This window comes from Lactuca sativa, chromosome 9, assembly GCF_002870075.4.
Source record: "Lactuca sativa cultivar Salinas chromosome 9, Lsat_Salinas_v11, whole genome shotgun sequence".
Classification (NCBI taxonomy): domain Eukaryota; kingdom Viridiplantae; phylum Streptophyta; class Magnoliopsida; order Asterales; family Asteraceae; genus Lactuca; species Lactuca sativa.
The window spans coordinates 217,695,245-217,712,371 of NC_056631.2; the positions used below are offsets into that span (position 1 = coordinate 217,695,245).

The 17,127-nt window shown below is 38.6% G+C and overlaps 1 protein-coding gene across 1 annotated transcript; it reads right to left on the minus strand.

Annotated features, from left to right (window-relative positions):
• Positions 1–1,266: 1,266 nt before the first annotated feature.
• LOC111880133 (receptor-like cytosolic serine/threonine-protein kinase RBK2) lies at positions 1,267–4,494 on the minus strand. The gene is made up of 8 exons (XM_023876535.3): positions 4,041–4,494; positions 3,713–3,837; positions 3,480–3,577; positions 2,867–3,399; positions 2,493–2,656; positions 2,340–2,404; positions 2,140–2,269; positions 1,267–1,641 (listed from the first exon to the last, which is right to left on the minus strand). The coding sequence occupies exons 1-8, from the start codon at positions 4,276–4,278 to the stop codon at positions 1,465–1,467; spliced, it is 1,530 nt and encodes a 509-aa protein (XP_023732303.1). The 5' UTR covers positions 4,279–4,494; the 3' UTR covers positions 1,267–1,464.
• Positions 4,495–17,127: the final 12,633 nt, after the last annotated feature.

Sequence of the window (17,127 nt, forward strand, 5' to 3'; positions counted from 1 at the left end):
ATAAAAATAAATACATTTGTATAAAAAAAATAAATATAAATTTTGAAAATTACATCACATAGAAACTAAAAGTAGTAAAATAATGTTTTTATACTTCAAATATTTTTAAAAAAAAATTAGAAAACAAAATTATTTAATGATGTGTTGTATTCTAAATAGTTTAGATAAAATTTAGATTACAAAAGTTATTTATATATTAAATAAAATATATTTACATGATAATTAAAATTAATATATTTCAAGTGTTGGACCGGAGACTCTCTTCAGATTGAGCCTAAATTTATGTTTCAAATGTTAGTTATATAAGTATTATATTTTTTTTATATTTAGTTTTGTTTACCTCTTTATTTGGTTCATGATAATTAATACAAAATTAAATAAATTTCTTCATGAATTAAATACAAAAGATAAAAAACTAAAATATAGAAACTGAATATTTATATAATTAAATGTCACAAATTGTCCAAAGACGACGTTTCATAAATGGTCATTTAGGGAAGTTTTACAAATGATTTTTAGGGGAAGTTCCAAAAATGATCATTAGGTAAAGTTTCATAAAATATCAAAAAAAATAAATAAATAAATAAATAAATAAATAATTATCTAAAATTCTTTCAATTTAATGGGTCCTCCAAAGGAATATCCAAAATAATATGTGTACTCATTGAAATTTGATGGAAAAAAAAAGTTATTTAAGTTGTTTTTTCCAATGTGTGGAGTTTCTTTTTCAATTTAACACTTTTAGTTAAACAACATGATTCATATGATTTATCAGTTAAATCCAAGGTTCTAAAAAGCTCGTCATGGCTCCAAGGCTTGCACCTGCCGCCAAGCTTTTCCAAAACGCTGCCTTAACTCATATATGTGTATAAAAATGAATAATAGTTGAAAATACATATAAACATATTAATTATGTAGAAAATTTCCGCCTTAAGCCGCGACTTACAAACGCTGTGACTCGCCAAGGCTCGAAAAAACTTGAGGCTTGACATTGCCGCCAAGTCACGCCTTACGTTATTTAGAACCTTGGTTAAATCTATAATCTTAGATTGATTAGTTTAACTTTCTCCGACTCAAGTTATTAAATAAACATGTTAGATCTATGTGATTTTTCAGTCCAATATGATATATCAAATAAATCTGCTGAAATTTCATAACTTACATAAGATACAATATATATATATATATATATATATATATATATATATATATATATATATATATATATATATATATATATATATACTCAAATTAAACCAGTTAAAATTATTAAAATATTTCTGATACATACATGGAAATCACCACTAGGGTCTTTTTTGTTACATACTTGAAAATCATTTATTTTTGTAATATTATTCCCTTTCAAAAACCGAACTTTGGGCCATATACAACTTTTATTGTATAAGATACATAGTCATACTATCTTTTATTATGCCATGATTATTCTCAATGTAGTACTTCCACCTATTGATTACCTCGTACGATGGCCAACACCTTACTAATGGTAAGATTGTGGCTCGAGTCGTTGTTCAAACATGCCAATGCGGCTCGAGCCATATGAACCACTTGAGGATCACTTGTAACCGTTAACCTTGGATCCAAAATAGGGCTTAGTATATTCTTCTCCAAAAACGGTAGTGCCTGAAAGATGAAAGTTTTATTCTTTTGACTTTATGTTGTTCTTTTATCATAAAAAAAATAATAATAAATAAAATAAAATAAAACTCCTATAGATTACTAAATTAAAAGGTTGTTTTTTTTCTATGTATTCATATATATAATTTACAAACTTAAAGGGTTGTTTCTTTTTTTCTATTTATGTCATGATTGTGAAAAATGACTTACTGCCTTAATAAAATGTTGGACACATAATGTCTTTTTTTTTTTCTTAACGAGACTAAATAATCATTTTACAATTACATTACTAAATAACAAATTTCATAATACTAATCAATTTTAACAATATCCATCGATTTTAAACATGTGCGTTTGGAGGAAAAAATAAAGGAAAATAGGCAAACGCTTGGTTACTTAAACCCTAAGTCATTAGGTCCAAATTAAGTAAATAATTAACAACCCAATCAAGTTCTTAACCTATTAAGTCAAAAAGAAACAACACTGTAGACAACATTTCCTTACCCAGTCAACAAGGGATTGACCATCCTTTTCAAACAATCGCCTACTAAGTCCCGATATAAGCTCCAACAAGAAAACTCCATAATCTTGTATATCCGCTCTAAGTTGCTCATTCATATCTATATTCTTGCATCTTAATTCACCAAAAACACACATTATTTACCCTTCAAACCAATAAATTACACAAGATTTATATCACTAACATGGATTCATCTTGCGGATCATTATCAATCTTCATCTGCTTTGTTGTTGTCTCGTAAATGCAAAGCTTCAATATCACCATTAAAGGCTTCAAATTTCATGACTCAAAAGTCCATTTTCATTTAAAGAAACACAAACAAATAAGATTTTGTTACCATAGCAGAAGAATCACCACCAAGTGCAACATTACAAGAACAAAGGGATAAGTTTACAATTGATCCATCTGCAAACTCCTCATGAAGGTATTGGATGCCTGCACCGATTTCTAGGGCAATACCCCACCGCGTGTTCCATGAAAGGTTTGTTGCTGCCTTATCACCTAAATTTTTTTATACAGAAGGGTATTTACGTCTTTTGCACAAACAACAGATAAAGAGCGAGTCTCCGTGGATTTTTGTCCCATTGGGATTAGTCTCCAATTTACACAACTAACATTAGTCCCAACACAGTACAACCTGTTCTGTCATATCCTATGTGACAAACGAACCTAACGGATTGAGAATCACATAACTCACAAAAGGAGACTTACACAACAAACAAGCTTCAAGTGAACCTTCCGGACAATCACACAACAAGAAGATGGAACCACCAATCCAACAATAACCAACAAGATTCAAAATATTCCTATGGCGAACTCGCGACACAATTTTAAGTAAAGAAGCCGAATGATCATCTGCACGAAAACACATAACAATAACCTGATTCTCTCCATAAACCCCAGTGTATATGATCCTATTTTGATCTTTAAGCGTGACATTTTGAAAATCATTTGTTATTTCTTCAATTTCACCCAAAGAAAAAGCTCTTGGGAACCCTGTTCTCCATGACAACGGGTATGAAGAAGGCGTTAATGGAGTTTGTTTTGGTGAGTTTGGTAATTCTTCCACAAAGTCATCATCTGTGAAAGCTTGATCATCGATTTTTCTGCAAACTGTTTGCCATTCTTCGCATTCTGGGCCTGTGATTTTTGATGGGATTAAGGTTGCTACACCTTTTTCCTTCAATAAAGCTACATGACAGTCTACGTTTTTGTGTATATATTCTTTATCTTTCTTCAAGTATCTAAAATTCAAAAGGGAATCCATAAAGACAAGATCTTGAAATTTTCAAAAGAAAATCAAGAAACCAAAAAAATGAAGTACCCATCTAGAACAATCCAGCGAGGATCGAGCTTTTCTGCTTCTTCGACTGCCAATTTCTTGGATTCGTATCCTGCAGCTAGCCTTATATCTAACTTCACCTGCAGGGAGGATCATTCAGACGAGGAGGGCTTTTATGTCTTTTTACACAGACGGGAGATCAGAGAATCAAATTCCATCTTTTTGAGAAAGCAAACGAGACCTTTAAGTACTGAGAAAGCAAAGAAAACACAAACCTCCCTCTGCTTACAATGGTGGTAGTAGGGCTGGAGAAACTTTTGGTATTCCCTCTTCTTTCTCCCAATCGCTTGTTGGAGTTCCGATGGAGTCATTTCATTGTGTGAAAACTCGAGTTTTATCCCTGATTTGTAGCCCAAGATTCAAATGAAAATCAACATTTTTTGTACAAAAAAGAAAGAGTACTGGCTACATTGATCTATAAAATTACAAACTTTGACTTAATAACAGTAAAAACAAAAAGCATCGATCAGAAGGAGTTCATAATTTGAATCAATCTTTCAAGGCGAATTCCGACCAGTTATACAAGAGACATGAGAAGCTTACAGATGCCGGAGGTGCCAACTCCGAGGTGAAAAGGTAAACAAGAAGGAGCGGGTTTCTTGCCAATTTCCGGCAACACTCCAAGAACGACGACGGTGTCATTTGGGCCAACAATGTACTTAATCGCCCAATCTAGAGCATCGAGACTTCCTTTCCCCCTGTTTCCGTCAATCACCACTATTACATTTTCTCCGGCGGCTGATGATTGCAGAGAGATTGAATCTACCGATGATGAATCCATCGGTAATTATTCGATTGTCAGGTGATATCAAGGGATATACTTTGACATTAATAGCGAACATTACAGATTCCGCTGTCCGGGAGATGGGGTTATCTTCCTGGGTATTAGTGGCTTAGGTAGAACCGTCATGAACGAAGGTAGCAAGGTTTTTTCTTGTTGATTTGCACAAAAGATGAACATTGGGGTTTTCAGGGCTTTTGTTTTCATTGCATGAGAAAATGAAGTTTTACAATTTCATTTTAGTTCTTTTTATTTTACTTTTTAAACTCTTAAATTTGGAATGCTTAATATTTTTTTGAACAAATTACTAAATGGTTCTTAAGGTTTTGTCTTTTTCCCTAAAATAGTCCTTACAGAATTTTTTTTCCTCAGATGGTACCTACGGAGCAAACCTTGCACACAAAAGGCCCCTGTGACTAACTTTGCTAACAGATTCTGTTAAGTTTTATGAAATGACAAAAATACCCTTTGTTTTATGCACATAAATGGTCCCCCCTCTCTCTCATATATGGGTCTTTTACTGTTCGTGATGCTATCAAGTGATGAGATGAGAAGCTCACCGGAGGAAGCAGCTACAACTCTCGTTCCCCCCTCATCTCCTTCTGGTTTTGCCAGAAAGCATTGATCCAATAGAGGACTTCTTCTTCTTGAACTTTCTCTTCCATTGCACACATGGGATTTCATATCCTTTACCAGATGGTAGTAAATTATGGTCTGAGGATGACGAAGGCAGAACCGATCAAGATTCCGATTAAGGTGAAGAGGAGACGCTGTTCTTTGAGGATGTAATTGATGAATCTTGGGAGATATCGGTGATGGATTTAGGTAAGCAAGGTGGGGTTTGACTAGTCGACATTTCTTCATCTCTCCTTTGATTTGCATTTGATTGTTTATGAAACTGCTTCATGTTGTTCATCGTGATTGAATCTTCCATTCAAAATTATGCTTTTTTTTGTACAAAGGGGTTAATTGGTTATGAGCAAGTGAAGAGCATGAGAATGAAAATGGGCGTACAAACGATGTTTTATGCTTTCAGGTGTTCTTTCAAGTTTGTAAAATGCTACAGGGAAACATGTTTGATCTTATTGCCCACCAAGTGTTTGATCTTTTGTCGAATGATCTTTCCATGGTGTAAAGTTCTTAGCTACACCTAAAACACAGTTTGCCCACAAATTTCTAAATTTGGCTTTTAAATTTTTTAAGCAATTGTGAAAACCCCTAAATCATAACCTGGTGGAGAGAGAGAGAGAGAGAGAGAGGACCATCTGTGTGCATAAAACAAAGGGTATTTTTGTCGTTTAACAAAACTTAACAGAATATGTTAGTAAAGTTAGTCGCATTGGCCTTTTGTGTGTAAGGTTTGCTCCGTAGGTACCATCTGAGGGAAAAAAGTTTCGTAAGGACTACTTTAGGGATAAAGACAAAACCTTAAGGATCATTCGTGTAATTTGTTCTATTTTTTTATTTGGAAGAATTTTCCTAAATAAACATTTAAATAATATATTTATATTTATAGTATCTAATAAATGAATCTCCTCTCCTATTTTAATAAACTAGGATATAACCCATGAAATCCACGGTAGACAAAGTAAGAAAAAATTGGAATTTTAAAAAACATAATTTTAATTAGGAAGAATTCCACTTTTATACAACTTATAAAAACCTTACCAACATTCATATTAAAATCACATAATTTTCTTTAGAAAAAAAATCCATTTCTTTTACTAAAAGGTTTTATATAGAAAAGTCTAATTATTTTGCAAAAATTTTAATAAGGTATTAAAAGTTTTTTTTTAACAAAAAAATCTCGATTATTTAACATTTTCCTTAAATTAACGAAAATTTTATTTTTTTATATTTGAACAGTAAATGACAAATTATGTGATTTTCTTAAAACAATGAGACTTTTCTGTTAAAAAAATAAGACTTTATCAAAACATTTCCCAAAATAATTGCAATTTTCCGCATAATGCTTTTACTAAAATGCGTGAATTAAATGGCTAATATAGACACCACTTCATCATGAACACAATTTAACTAACATCGTTCCTTAACTTACATAAAGCATATGCATGTCAACAAATAAAATAAACTCGATTAAAATAAACTCAATTAGCTTTCTGTGTCTCTGTGTGGCGTATAGGTTTGTGAATCCATCTTTAGTCCTTTTCTATTTGTGGAATGCAGCAACTTAAAAATAATTAACTGGAAATAATCACATGAAGTATATAGGTAAATTAGAAGTGCCAAAGGCGATGCTTAGTTTTAACGTACATTTAATTAGCATGGCGGATTTTCTTACTTGGATTTGAAATCTTGTCTAAACAACTAATACTTGATCTGAATCCCTAAATTGTAGTATCAGAAATAGAGCAATTTCACTAGACAATGATTTTACAGACTTGTATTTCATGTAGTAAAAGTTGTAGATGATCGGAGATTTATGATAAAGCTCAATGTTTTTCACCATCGAAAGGTGTCTGGGCCGTAAATAACACCCACCATGATAAAGGTGATCAAATATAAACAACATGCAAAAATTGGTGGCATTTAAACAACACCTTCCCCTCCACGCTTAAAATGTTATCATACTATGAACATAAAATTTTATTTTCACTTAAAGAATAAAAGCAAAAGCAATGCAAATAATAGTTGATAAATCAAACAGGAGACAAATTGCCATGATTACTGAACCACACTTGAGCAACTAATTGGACCAAAAATTCCAGATCCATAGTCAATAGAAATACTTAAAGTTGTCATGATGTAGATAAGAGGTGCTTCATGAAAACCTCACACATATGGCCACAAATTGACGTGATTAATTACAAATGTGACTTACATAGTGATAAGATTTAATAGATTCTCTTTTCAATAGAATATATGAACCTGGTACACCATTTTTTTTAAATACATGATCTAAAAATAATAAATAGATTTTCATCTTTCTCAGGAACCATATTAATCTTATTGTACATAAGCAATTAGCCACCTTTAGAATTCATGGCAACTATAGGGTCTTCTAAGTACTGAAAACTTGTCATAATAGCAATCTGCTTTCAAGTCATTAGCCATAATAACAACCAACTTCAGTTTTTCTAAAAATAATAGTGATATGCAACACATGATAGCAAGTTGCTTACAATTTCTTACCAATAATATGATTTTAATCATCTATCCTTACCATACTGCCAAATCTTTCGTGAGCAATCCTATTGATGTGACCCTTCATTCCTTTAATAATATTCTTTCTGTACATAAATAGAACAAAATAAAACAATTAAAACACATTTCTATCTTACATTTTACCTTTAAGATATTAAAAATTATTTCAAGCATTAAAAAATTATTCAAGTAATCGACATCCCATCTTCTCTTTTTTTTTAAGTCTCGAAACATGTTCATCCAAGTTGTTGTCCTGCTTCTATAATTTGTCGCAACTGCTCCTGATGTTGAATCATCTCGACATGCTCATCGAATCACTCTTGTGCCTGAAAACATTAGTATTAGTGTTTCTCTTCACCGTAATACTGATAAAAATAAGCAACAATATTAATCTTGCATCCAGAAAAAAAAGATATGTTATTGTTGCCATGGAATGATAAAGATGGATCAAACTCTACGGAGCGTCCTAAAAAGTATCATGTAGTGAAACAATTGAAAGTTCAGTACAAAAAAGGAGAAAACTTAAACATTTGACTGAGAATAAAAACAAATATTTGATAAAATCACATGAATGTATAAATAAAGCAATCTAAGTACCAGTTGTTATGTAGAGTTGTAAACAGTGTAAGTGAGTGCCAAACGTGCTCATACTATCAAACTCATTAAAACAATGTAATTTAATTACCGGTATTAGAATATGTATATCAGGGTCACGATCTCCCTAAAACCAAGTTTTCCAAGATGAAAACTTCTAGCTTTAATCTTATTCAAATCATATGTTTTAAGTAATAAATTCCAATCTTTTCCCTTTTTCTATGTTATGAATGGTCTCTTTTAAGACGAAATTCAAAATCTATTTCCTATTAAAAAATAAAACCGCTTGTTAGTTTAATTATTTTAGGGTTTACACTTCAAGTAAATAAGTAACATCATTCTTTCCGTAATTCTACATATAAACACAAATTAGCAAATACACCAACTGATTTGTCACAAAAGGAGGTTTAAAGAAAGAACCAATGCAAGTGAATCTACACCATGTTTGATCGCATGTAATGTCTAAAATTCCCTTATGTTCCAAACCTATAAAGTATCTTGTAGGGTTGCAAGTCTTCGTTAGTCTTCCTTGGTTACCTCGTGAAAATATGAAGGGATCAAAAGACATATCCTCTCATTGGAGAATTGTAACAGCCCGAAATTCAGGTTCAACTATTTAACCCTTCATCTTTTCCAAGTTGTCATATTGGGTCCTTTGTGTTGAGTGTGAAGCTCGTGAGTATGCTCGGCGTACAAGGAGTACGCTGCGCGCACTCGCGTGCTTATTTTGTATGCGGTTCCATCCGGGTACGCTGGGCGTACCTAAGGTTACGTCGGGCGTAACCGGCCCAGAATCAAAACCCTAATATGACTTGAGGGCTATAAAAGGAATGAGATGGTCTTGTCCCTCAGCCACCATCTTTCAGAAAGAAACCCTAAGAGAGTATTTCCTTCATTTTTAGCTTGGGAGTGGGTGTTCTAAGCTTCAAGTGTCATTCCAAGGTGGTGAAAGAGAAGAGGAGACCATTGTAGAAGCTAGAAGTGGGTGGACAAGTGTAGATCTGAGGAATACAAAGGTTGGAGCTTATTCCTGAGGTAAAAAGTTCAGATCTTGCCTTGTAGTTTGTGTGGTGTGCTTCTTGGACCAATTTCTAGGGTTTTTGGTCCCAAGATGGAGACTTTATGAGCAAATAGTCTCCATTGGCCTAGATCTATCATATTTCAGGACTATATGAGTTGTATGTTCATAAAAATGCAATCTTGGACGTGAATGTTGAGCCATGCATGAGATCTAGACTTTTGTTGGAGAAAGGAAAGGTGTTAGAAGGTGTGGGGAACCTTTATAGCCATGCAAAGGCTTAAAGGTTTCGACTTTATGGATTAAGAAGTATTAAACTGGACAGATCTGGAATATGGGGTTATGTATTAATCGTTTAATACATTAGGATGGGAAAGTAAGAAATTGGGATGTACGCTGGGCGTAATCCCAGTACGTGTCGCGTAGTGGGTTGAGTCCCCCGTTTCTGGAATGCAAGGGTACGCCCCGCGTACTGCTTGCTGTTGACTTTTGTTGACTTTTAGGGTTTTGGTCAACATGTGGACTTTCGAGTCAGGGAGGGGTGAAATGGTCTTTTACCCTTCTGTGGGATAGTGGAAAAGGGTGTAGCATAGCCTTGGAAGTCGTTAATAATTAGAATGATTATTTGTTGTGATTAGGCGGGGCTAGGTTGTCGTTTCGAGATTCAGAGATATCGAGCACGTGAGATTCTAGACATCATACGAGGTGAGTCTTCTCACTATACTGTACCTGGAAAGGTACCTATGTGTGACCGGAAGGTCTTGTATGCTATGAGATGCATGTTTTGTATGCTATGTGTTGCATGTTCTATATGCGTTATGTATGTGATATGTATGTTATGTATGATATGGGTCGGAAGGCATTATGACGTGGACCGGAAGGTTAGGGAGTCATGGACCGGAAAGTCGATACGAGGAGGACCGGAAGGTCTACTGGGACTGGGACGGAAGTCCCCTGAGACACATGGACCGGAAGGGCGTGTAGAGTATGGCCTGGAAAGGCGTATGTGTGTAAGGGTATTTTGGGGAACTCACTAAGCATTTATGTTTACAGTTGTTGCGTTATGTGTTTCAGGTACTAGCGAGGACCGTGGGAAGGTGTCGGCGTGACTCGTACACACTAGAGAGAGGATTTGATTTTTGTGATCTTGGGATACGATATGTTTTGATAACTACTGTTGGATATTTTTGAAAATATTATATGTGAAAATGGTTGTGACAAAATGAAATTTTGTTTTAAAACTTACATTGTTACAAGTTGGTATCAGAGCCTTGGTTTAAGGGATTCGGATGCACCTTCGAGCGTAACTGAACTCAAACCGAGGATTTGAGAAAATTTTCGAATGATAAAAGCATTAATTTTTTTACAAGAGGTTTTGAGACACCCAAAGCGGAGCAGTGTGTACGGTCAGCCAGCGCCCGAACGGTGAATCCCCAAAATGCCCTTACGTTTTGTGATATGACATGTTATATTATGCATGCTAGAGTTGGCTAGGTATTCATATTAGGACTAGAGTGGCCTGATTTTGTGATGCCTTAGCCTAGGAAGGGTTGTGCTGCTATGTGATGCTTGTGAGCGAGTAGGTAGCAGTGAGGGGCTTATGAGAGGTCTACCGAGGGGTAGCCTATACCAGTGAGATATAGAGTACTTGTGACTTGGGACCCAAGGATGAAGACTTACGGTGAATACTGATGCGGTGTAGGCGGTAGTATAAGGGCCCGTACTACCGAAGACACCGGAGCAGTGCGCACTCTAGGTAAGAATCCTTTGGGCACTAAGGAACAAGTAGGGTCGAGATTTCGAGTGTGAGCATGCTCGAATGAGTCTTTGATATTATTATTATTATTATTATATTATATTTCAGAGACATCATGGTTGGGACACGCCACAGACCTGAGACGAGCGGTGTGAGTGACGAGGAGCTCCGTCAGATGATCCACGATGAGGTGGCTGCGGCGATCAGGGCCGAGAATCCAGAGATGATTGGGTCTATCAAGACCACACTGTTGGAGACTTTAGATGAGCGGTACGCCGCGGTGACTGAGGCCGCAGCCGTTGCAGCTACAGCAGCTGTGCCTACTGCCAGGCCTCAGGGAGGCGACTCGTTGTTGTTCCGGGAGTTCAGCAACACGAAGCCACCCGAGTTTGATGGGACGCAGGATCCGATCGCTGCGATAAGATGGATTGCTGACATTGAGGGATGCTTCTATATGTGTTCATGTCTAGAGCACCTGAGGGTACGGTTCACTTTGAACCAGCTTCGCTTGGGAGCGAAGGATTGGTGGAAGTTCGTGACAACGAACTTCACTCTTGCAGAGATTTCAGCGGTGACCTGGGAGAGGTTCACCACCATGTTCAGAGACGAGTATGTTCCCCCGGTGGAGAGGGAACGGCTGGTTCAGGATTTCTTGACCCTCAAGCAGGGTAATGATTCGGTTACTGTGGTCACCCGGAAGTTTCATGAGAGGGCGATGTTCTGCCCTAAGCAGGTGTCTACTGAGCAGCCACGGATGAGCCGGTATTTGGGCGTTCTAAGGAGGGACATTCGGGAGTTCGTGTCGAACTTGACATACCGGACATTTGCTGAGCTCCAGGCAAATGACCGGAAGAGGCAGATTGAGTTGGAGACTCAGGCCAGGGAGGAGGCCGAGTCTCAGAGGATGGATTGGCGGCCGACTCAGTCTCAGCCGGAAGCCAAGTAGACCAAGTCCGCTGATTCGAGGACTGGAGGCCAGAAGGGCCGCACTTGCAGGAAGTGCGGCAAGGGTCACGAGGGGGCCTGTCGATCAGGTGCTTGCTACAATTGTGGCAAGGAGGGGCATATCGCCAGGGATTTCCCCAAGGGATTTATGGTTTGCTTCCATTGCAACCAAGCCGGCCATCGGAAGGCCGAGTGCCCTCAGCTACACCAGGAATCTGCGCCTGCTACTAGGGTTACCGAGGTTCGACCGGTGAAGGCCGAGGCTCCGAAGGCTCGTGGGAGAGCTTTCCAGTTGACTGCGGAGGAGGTCCGTACGGCGCCCGATGTTGTGGCTGGTATGTATTCTGTATTTTATCTTTTTTTAGATATTATGCTTATATGATTATATGCGTAGGTACTTTTCTTGTGAGTTCTGTACCTGCTTTGGTATTATTTGACTCGGGTGCGAGTCGGTCATTTGTTTCCTTGGCATTTAGTCAGCACATTAGTATCCGTCGAGAGGCGTTGAGTTGACCTCTGCGAGTTTCCATAGCTGATGAGCGAGCAATGTATGCTTCGGAGGTGATTCGAGGGTGTATCCTTGAGATCTTCGGTGTGGAGTTCCCGATAGATCTGGTCCCGTTTGCGATGGGGGACGTGTATGTTATAGTGGGCATGGATTGGTTGAGCCGATTTGGAGCTGTTATAGACTGCGAGCGTCAGTTGGTGACGATACGAGACCCCAGTAGGGGAGTGCTTACGGTGTATGGCGAGGGGACCCAATGTGGGACAGCGTTTTGTTCGGCCGCCAGGGCGAGACAGAGTTTGCAGCAAAGGCTGCAGTCGATTCATAGCCTATGTGATGGACACAGGAGTGGCCGCGGGGAGGCCAAGTTCGATTGATGAGGTTCCAATAGTGTGCGAGTTTCCGGATGTTTTTCTTGAGGAACTGCCGGGTGTGCCTTCCGAGAGGCAAGTGGAGTTTCGTATCGATTTGGTTCCGGGAGCAGCACCTATCGCCAAGGCGCCTTATCGCCTCGCGCCGCCAGAGATGCAGGAGTTATCCTCATAGCTTCAGGAGCTGTTGGGAAAGGGGTTTATTAGACCGAGTAGATCGCCTTGGGGAGCGCCGATCCTTTTTGTCAAGAAGAAGGATGGTTCACACCGGATGTGTATTGATTATCGGGAGTTGAACAAGTTGACGGTCAAGAACCGTTATCCGTTACCGAGGATCGACGATCTGTTCGATCAGTTGTAGGGAGCGTCTTGGTTTCCAAGATAGATTTGAGATCGGGTTATCATCAGATGAGGGTTCGGGATGAAGATATCCAGAAGACATCGTTCAGAACTCGTTATGGGCATTACGAGTTCGTGGTGATGCCTTTTGGGCTCACCAATGCACCAGCTGCGTTCATGGATCTCATGAAACAGGGTGTGCAGGCCAATGTTGGATCGGTCGGTGATCGTATTTATTGATGATATTTTGGTGTATTCGAAATCTAGAGAGCAGCACGAGGAGCATCTGAGAGAGATTCTCGGGGTATTGAGGTCGGAGAGGCTTTATGCGAAATTCTCCAAGTGTGATTTCTGGTTATGAGAGGTTCAGTTCTTAGGACATCTCGTCAACCAGAATGGGATATTAGTCGACCCGGCCAAGATTGAGGCAGTCATGAGGTGGGAGGTGCCGAAATCGCCCACTGAGATCAAGAGCTTTCTGGGATAGGCCGGTTATTATCGGAGATTTATTAAGGATTTCTCCAAGATCGCCGTGCCACTTACCAAGATGACCCGAAAGGGTGTTGCATTTTCATGGGGTCCGGAGCAGCAGACCTCATTTGAGACACTTCGCCAGAAGTTGTGCGAAGCCCCGGTGCTCGCACTCCCAGAGGGGATGGAGGATTTTGTGGTGTACTGCGATGCATCGATATCCGGTTTGGGAGCGGTGCTTATGCAGAGGGGGCATGTGGTAGCATATGCTTCGAGGTAGCTGAAGCCTCATGAGTTGAAGTATCCCACCCACGATCTGGAGCTGGGGGCTGTGGTGTTCGCCCGTAAGATTTGGCGTCACTATCTGTATGGGGTTCGGTGTACCACATACACGGACCACAAGAGTTTGAAGTACTTGATGGATCAGCCCAACCTGAATATGCGCCAGAGGAGATGGTTGGATGTGGTAAAAGATTATGATTGTGAGATACTGTACCACCCGGGCAAGGCTAATGTTGTAGCCGATGCTTTGAGTCGTAGGGCGGAAAGCGCCCAAATTCGAGACGTTTGTATGAGGTTGACAGTGATGACTCCGGTGTTGGACACTATATGAGGGGCCTAGGCAGAAGCAGTGTGACCGGAGAACCGCAAAAGGGAGAGGGTGATCGGGCAGGTATCGGAGTTTGTTATCGATATTCGAGGACTTATGACTTTTCATGGCCGGATTTGGGTACCGTTTGTGGGCAGGGTGTGTACGATCTTGATGGGGGAGGCCCATAGGTCGAAGTTCTCGATGCATCCCGGGGCCACTAAGATGTTCTTGGATTTAAAGAAGGAGTATTGGTGGCCCTGTATGAAAAGGGATGTTGCATGGTTCGTAGAAAGGTGCTTGACCTGTCACAAGGTTAAGGCCGAGCACCAGCGTTCGCATGGTATGCTGCAGCCGTTAGAGATCCCCGAGTGGAAGTGGGAACATATTACCATGGATTTTATCACCAAATTGCCAAGGACTTCTAGAGGTGTCGATGCAATTTGGGTGATTGTGGATAGGTTAACGAAGAACGCTCACTTTCTTGCTATCAGTGAGAGCTCTTCTGCTGAGAGGCTGGCAGAGTTGTATGTGAGGGAGGTGGTATCGTGACATGGAGTTTCGATCTCGATTGTTTCAGATCGAGATGTGCAATTTACTTCCAGATTTTGAAAGAAATTTCACGAGGAGTTGGGTACAAGGCTGCATTTCAGTACCGCATACCACCCACAGACGGACGGACAGAGTGAGCGGACGATTCAGACGCTCGAGGACATGCTTCGGGCGTGTGTTTTGGACTTCGGCGGAAGTTGGGACACGTATTTACCCTTGGCTGAGTTTTCCTACAACAACAGCCATCACTCGAGCATTTGTATGCCACCTTTTCAGCTGTTATAAGGGAGGAGGTTTCAAACCCCCATATGCTGGGGAGAATGTGACAACCCGAAATTTCCATTCTGAACAAACCATATCAAGTCAATAGAAGTTAGAACAGTTACAGTGAAATTCCAGACTTCGGGTATAAGTTTGAGTATTCCAGGTTTTACCCTTAAGGAGATATCAGGAGAGTGGATGCACTCGGGTTTTGTGCAACACTGTTATTCCAAAACTCTATGATATTAGAGTTCATTCCGGGAATAAAATATTTTCTGCCAAAAATCTCAGGACTATATATAGAAATCTGAACCATATTTATTCATTAGTTACATTTCCAACTAGAGAAAAGCCGAATTCTCTCTCACGAATCTTTGGGTTTTTATCCCAAATCGTGATTACTTCTATCTAGTTGTATTATATAGCTTAGATTGTGTTTTATAACATCAAAATCAGATCAAAACCCCAAGATTTGGGAGTTTACCGCCCAAGAACACTTGGAGAGTAAACTCCTTTATAAGGGCCAAAAGTGTGCCCAATGTCCCTCAAAGCCTTGGAACTCAACCTAGGAACTACCATGACATGTTTAGACCACAAAATCATTAAGAAACAAAGGGTGAAAGTGAGTTCACGGCCAAGGAAGTTCTTGGGCCGTGAACTCCATGGTTAAGAGCCAAAACACCCTAAAAGCCTTCCTTAAGCCAAGAGACTAGTTTAGACATGTACCCTAATGAGTTTAGGACTAGAAAAAACCCTTAGAATACCAAGAGTAAGGTGTTCACGACCCAAGAAGTTCTAGGGCCGTGAACTCCATGCAATAGTGCCAAATGGTGCTATAAACTCTTCTAAAACCTTGTACAATAGCCTAGTTTAGTTCCTAGTTAATTTAGGGACTTGAAAACACCATAAAGATCCTACAAAGGGAGATTACGGCCGTAATCTCCAAGGGATATGGTTCCAAGGCCGTAAACTCCTAAAAGGAGTTATATTATGCCCTAAACTCTTCCAAGGACCAAGCCATTAAGTAGAAATGCTTCTTAGGACCTTATAGAGCATCAACCATCAAATAGACACATAAGTATGAGCTCACGGTCGTAAACTCATGAGTTTACAACCGTAAACTCATTTAGTAGTGTCTTTAGGGTCGTGAACACCCTTATGGAGTTTTCCTTGAGCCCTACACACAATAGCTTCCCCTATAAACACTTAGATGCAATCCTAGAGGCTAATAACACTTGATAAACGTGTTTAGCATGTCCTAGGGTGTCTTGACTTGTTTATTAGTTGTTTATAGACTAATTTGTTACATATATGTGATATTATATGTTAACTAGGATCATAGAGTGTGTTCAAGACTTCACTTGACACCTAGCAGTCCTACCTCTTCAGTTCATCCGTACCACTCACAACATGTGAGTTCATACCCCTTAATCAATGTTTAATGGTTTTTAAATGTTTTATGGGGGGATACAAGTAGAATTATGCTAATTATTATATCAATCACATGTGATTAATAAGCAACATTCAAATGATTGGCTACTCATTAGTCGTTTTACCAAATAGTTTCCTTCAAATGTTTTTCATAAACATTTTATATGTTTAAAACTCCTTATTAAACTGTTCATTTTACTATGTATGTTACATTTCAAACTTATTTACAATTGTGTTTTAAACAAATGTTTCTTTATACTAAACTGTTTTATCAAACCCATGCCTTCAAAACCGTTTTATTGATTGACATCAAGTCGATCTTTTCTTAGATAATAATTATGTTCAAAGGTTTTACAAAACTTATTTTATGCTTTTATATTATAAATTGCATGCCTATATATGTATAGTTATATAATAAATGTTGGAAGGACTTAGGAAGGCTATCCACCCTATTTCCTTTTCCTCGATTTGGATGTGGTTTGGTGGGATATCGGGTACCCGTCCGAAGGTCGTTTAACTATTAGTTATATATCATGTGTACTTATATAGTCATAAAGGTCCTTCTAGTTCATCCAATGCCCTTGGGTAGTAAGGGTATACATCCATGTCCATACGTACCAGTTAGATTACTATTAAACTACCATATGGGTAGTTTAGGAAGATACTAGAACTATTACTAGATTGCGATATCATACAATGAGTCAGTTCATTCATGAGTCAATACTTTATAGAACATTACAGTACATTACTATACTTGCTAGATAGAGAGAGCATACATTACAGATAGAACATTACAGTACATTACTATACTTGCTAGAAAGAGAAAGAACACACATTACAGCTAGCATACGT

Coding starts and splice junctions, on each gene's coding strand:
- LOC111880133 (XM_023876535.3), bottom strand. CDS start 4,278: ATGGATTCATCATCGGTAGATTCAATCTCTCTGCAATCATCAGCCGCC. Junction 3,400..3,479: donor CGCTGGATTGTTCTAGATGG/GTACTTCATTTT, acceptor TTTGAATTTTAG/ATACTTGAAGAAAGATAAAG. Junction 1,642..2,139: donor GTCAATCCCTTGTTGACTGG/GTAAGGAAATGT, acceptor TTCATCTTTCAG/GCACTACCGTTTTTGGAGAA.